We start from the raw sequence: 4,865 nt of genomic DNA on the forward strand, positions 1-4,865 counted from the left end.
TGTCAAGACCCACCAAAATAACATAGCAGTAGTACTACTTACACCCAGTAACAAAGCCTAACAAATCAGGACACCCTACCAACATAGATCAGTGCACCATACCACAGATCAGCACACCACAGCTCAGTACACCATACCACCACACCCACCCAAGCACTCTCTCACTTGCCTACAATTGTTTACATACTAGTTCAAAGGAAAGGCCTACAATGGCTGAAGTGGTGGGGACTCTTGATCTTGCATTGTTGTCACAACGTAAAGGACGATCAGGGGGAATAATCGGAAAGGTTCTTCAGGGTATTGCAACTGTGCCTAAAGGTATGAATCGTTGGTGGAGGGAGAGAAAGGAGAATGGTTTTAAGAGTGGACCATCAAATGATTCATTTTGGGAACCACTTCCAGATAGCGTCACCTGACGACTCCGTCGCTTCTCACTAGCTGATATTCGAGCAGCCATAAATGATTTCAGTGAGGATCGTTTGATCAGAGAAGGTGGGCTTTGCAAGGTGTATAAAGGGTATTTGGATGGGGAAACTGGTATTGTTGTGATCAAAAGGTTCGAGGAGTTGGAATCAATGCATCTTTGGGAACAAGCTGGGGTTGAGATTGAGGTACACTCCCTACTCGACAGTCACCCCCACATAGTCTCTCTAATTGGATTCTACAATGAGAAACCAGAGTTAATCGACCTGTATGATTACATGACAAATGGATCCTTGGAAGATCATTTATTCAACATAAACAGCGATCCACCTTTGTGGAAAGAGCGACTCAAGATTTGCATTGGTGTAGCAAGAGGACTACAATATCTCCATTCGAGTGTGAAGTATAGAGTTATCCACTGCAACGTAAAGCCAGCCAATATTCTGTTGGACGAGAATTGGGTTGCAAAAGTTACTGGTTTTGAATTCTCTAAACTAATACCCAATGACATTGCAAATGAATCAATTACAGTTTCATGGGTTTGTGGCACTTATTTATATATGGCACCAGAATACGCCGTACATGGAAAATTGACAACAAAATCTGATGTATATTCATTTGGTATGGTGTTGTTGGAATTATTGTGTGCCAAGAAGGTACGTACTTTTAGCCCGTATGAAGGCGGCGAGTACCCCCTTGACCGTTGGTTCAAAGGTAGCTGCAAAAGAGGAACCATTGATCAAGTCATTGATCCATATCTGATTGGGAAAATAGCACCAGAATGCTTCAAGGAGTTTGTCAAGATTGCATTGAGTTGTATTCTTTTTCAGGTAATCCAACGACCCTCGATGGATGATGTGGTAACTAGTCTCCAGTTAGCATTGCAATTGCAGGAGACTTGGGAGACTCGAATCAAGATTGGTGTTGAGTTATCTATGACCGAACCTAGTTCTTACAACAACGTCTTCTCTATTGATGAACGGAGAAACTTCTTCTCTAGTGATCATGTTCTAACATTAAATTCTGATGTAGGATGGAGTGGATCAATATCTGACTCGGATTTTGATGAGTTAATCCATTAGCAAAAAGTCCATGCATCTCTGTAAGAGAGCTTGAATTTGGTTCTTTTCACTTGTGTATATGTATGTCTTTGTTTCTTATGTGTGTTTAGGATCTTTTTTATATTTGTTAAGTTTATTTATACTAGTGGTTATGTTGGACAATTTTTTCATACTTGAATGTTTTGATGAGCTAAAAATGTCAGCATCAGCGGCACTGATAAATTGATTATCATTAAAGAGAAGAAATAACCATAATTTTATGGACATCATATTTTATACCAAAAAAAAAAATTAACAATGCACCAATAGAATCTACCTACAAAATTCTTGAAACTGTACACACTCCTAAAAGATACATACGGTATGCATTAAAAATTTTTGTCACAAAGATTCATAACTTCTATGAATTTGGATCATAACCAAAGCCAAAGTGATTCGCTACAAAAGCACCACAAAAACTTCATAACCAAGGCCGTTTCAACTCATAATAAAACACCACGAAGCCTCATAATCAAAATCACTTCAATTCCCAACCAAATCCCACAAAGCCTTGTATCCAAACACACATTGAAAGCTACATTTGTAATCAAGAATTAATCGTACTTACAAAACTCTTAATCAACTCAATATAAATAAATAAAGTATAATTTTTTTTCCCCAGATTTTCATTATTCTTCATAAATTTTTCTACAAATTCAAAAGTCAAACACAACTTAAAAATATCTCACAACAAAAACAACTTACTTTTTTTTAATTAAAAAAAGGCATTATTATAGTAACTAAAGAGTGTGTTTGTTTGGACGGATTGGATAAGGGGAGATTGTAAGCCACCGGACTGTTAGTCCTAGGATACATTGTCCCCAAATTATTTGGTTGGATTGAATTTGTATCCTATGTGTTTAGTCATGGGATTAGATGCCTGGATTAGACTATTTTATTAAATCCTATGTTTGTTTGGGATATTATGGAAAATAATAAATATTCAAAAGACTATTTTGCCCTTTTAAATTATTTACTAAATAATAGGAATATTAAATATGAATTATAAATTTTATTTTATTTTTACTAGAATTTTTTAAAAATTAAATAAATAGAATATTAATAAAAATTACATAAGTTTATTTTAATTTGTAGTTGAGATTTTTAAATTTTATTTTACTTTACTAGGTATAATTAATACGATATTATTAAAATAAATAATTTAATAAAGTATAAATAATTTATTAAGTATAATAGTATAAATAATTTAATAAATAAATTAAGTATAAATAATTTAATAAATAAATTTTGAAAAAGATATTAAATAGTGGACGGTCAAAAATGTAATTTCATTATCTAATCCATGGGATGAGTTATCCTATGGATTATATCCCACCCCCATGGGATAGAATAATCTCATAGATTTAAGATTCATAGTTCGGTATAAAAATTTTCAATCAAACAACGAATTATTAGTCCGAATGAACTATTAATCCTATCCCATACTTAAATCCTTCCAAACCAACACCACCAGAGTAAGGCCACAAGGTCGGTAGAAGTGTGGTCCATCTGCATCTAGTGTGGCTTCCACCATCATCCTTTTAAAAAGTTTGGATTCTCCATTTCCATTGTAAGTGCTTCATAGTGAGAAGGAACAAAGTAAAGCCATGGAAGCAAGCCCTACCATTATACCTCTCCATCTCTACTTTCTTCTACTCCTTTGCCTTCTTTGTCTTGGTGTTTCTCTCTCTATGACCAGTGATGCAATTGTACAATGCAACGGATCGCTAACAGAATGTAATATCAACTTGGAGATGGTGATGGAGTCAGAGGCAAGCCGAAGGTTTCTGGAGACAAAGAAGTACATATCACCAGGAGCTTTAAAGAGAAATCAACCAGTATGCAATGGTGGTGCAAGTGGTGAAGCTTACAGTAAGACTAGTGGTTGTCTTCCACCACAATCTAACCCTTATAGTAGAGGTTGCCCCAAATATTATCGTTGTAGGGGTGATTCATGATCCACCAAGGTTGGCCTTGTGCATAAGCGCACAAAATCACTAATAAAAGCCCCAATTTTTTACTCTTAAATGGAATAAAATCATCCTTTTAATCCTCATTCAAATGAGGGTCTCTATTCAAGTCCAACATCCAAAGAGCCATTTTTTACATTTAGCAAGAAAAGAATGGAATCTAAAATTCAAGATTGAACATATTAGACATGGTATTCATTGAAAGTGATATATAGATGAGGTTTTTTTTTTTTTTTTTTTTTTTTTTTTTTTTTTTTTTGAACAAATATATAGACGAGTTTCATAGAAATTTTTCATTGGATCTAGTTCATTTTTATTATGACTTTGGATTTTGTTTTTGGCTTTTTTTTCTAGTTATAAACTAGATTTTGCTAAATTATGAAACAAGACCAAATTTTATCTTTTTAAGTATATAATGATTTCTTCGGATCTTAATGTACGAAAGCAAATTTTAGTATATAATTTAAGTAATTATATATATAAGTAAAATTTCTGTGATGTGGGTGCTTGTTATTCACTCAGAATTTTTTCAATTTTTTTTTTTTTTATGAATATGTATGAAGAATCCATCATAAAAGCTTGCTTAGGAACGAAAAAGCTCATGCTGGCAATACCTATGTTGCATCCCACTTTTGGATCAAGCTGACATTGACATTAGTTGATCTCATTTTTTCATGTCAAGTAAATGGACAAAAGGTTCATACCATGTAACTCAACTTTTGGAAAACATTTGATGAATAATAAGTATTTTAAAAGTTGTGAGACCTTCATACAAAATCAAACAAAAATCTAAATCAAATTAAGTTTTATGTTCCAATCAAGTAGGATCAACTATATAAATCTTCTTTCACCATTTGATCTATCTCATATTAGGATTTGTATCTAATAGGGATTTTTTGTGTTGATTGTTAGGTTACTTAACAATTTAGTTGTATTCTCAGGTTGCTTGGTAGGTTAAATCAGTAAAAAGGAAGATTTCAAATTTAGCGTTCTTTTATATCATTTTACTTAATTAGAGGGCCAAAAAAATATGAATAATTAGTGTAACATTTAACCATAAGAACTTATCAAAGGATAGTTCCTAACATAAGTTTGTTAACCCAGATTAAAAACTGTTTGGGAGATTTAAAAGTCTTTTAAAATTATCATCTATTGTCAGATGGCTTCACCCTTATATTTAAGATGCGCAATGGTGTCAATGGTGTGTTTAGCTGTTAGGTAAATTATTTTTTTTTTCTTTCAATCTTTAAAACATCGTCTTTCATTCTATGCATCCAATCTCTATAAACTTGATATTTATGAAATTTATTTATCGAGATCAAACAAATAAGATTCATATTGAATAAGAAACTATGTAAAAATAAAAATAAAA

General features: G+C 32.9%; 1 protein-coding gene across 1 annotated transcript; it reads left to right on the forward strand.

The window, feature by feature from the left end:
* The first annotated feature begins 209 nt into the window (after positions 1-209).
* On the forward strand, positions 210-1,505 carry LOC114305774 (receptor-like protein kinase FERONIA). Its single transcript, XM_082880770.1, has 2 exons — positions 210-318; positions 439-1,505. Exons 1-2 carry the CDS (start codon positions 210-212, stop codon positions 1,503-1,505), a joined length of 1,176 nt encoding a protein of 391 aa, XP_082736896.1.
* Positions 1,506-4,865: the final 3,360 nt, after the last annotated feature.

This window comes from Camellia sinensis, chromosome 7 (genome assembly GCF_055761805.1).
Source record: "Camellia sinensis isolate YWXY chromosome 7, ASM5576180v1, whole genome shotgun sequence".
Lineage (NCBI taxonomy): Eukaryota > Viridiplantae > Streptophyta > Magnoliopsida > Ericales > Theaceae > Camellia > Camellia sinensis.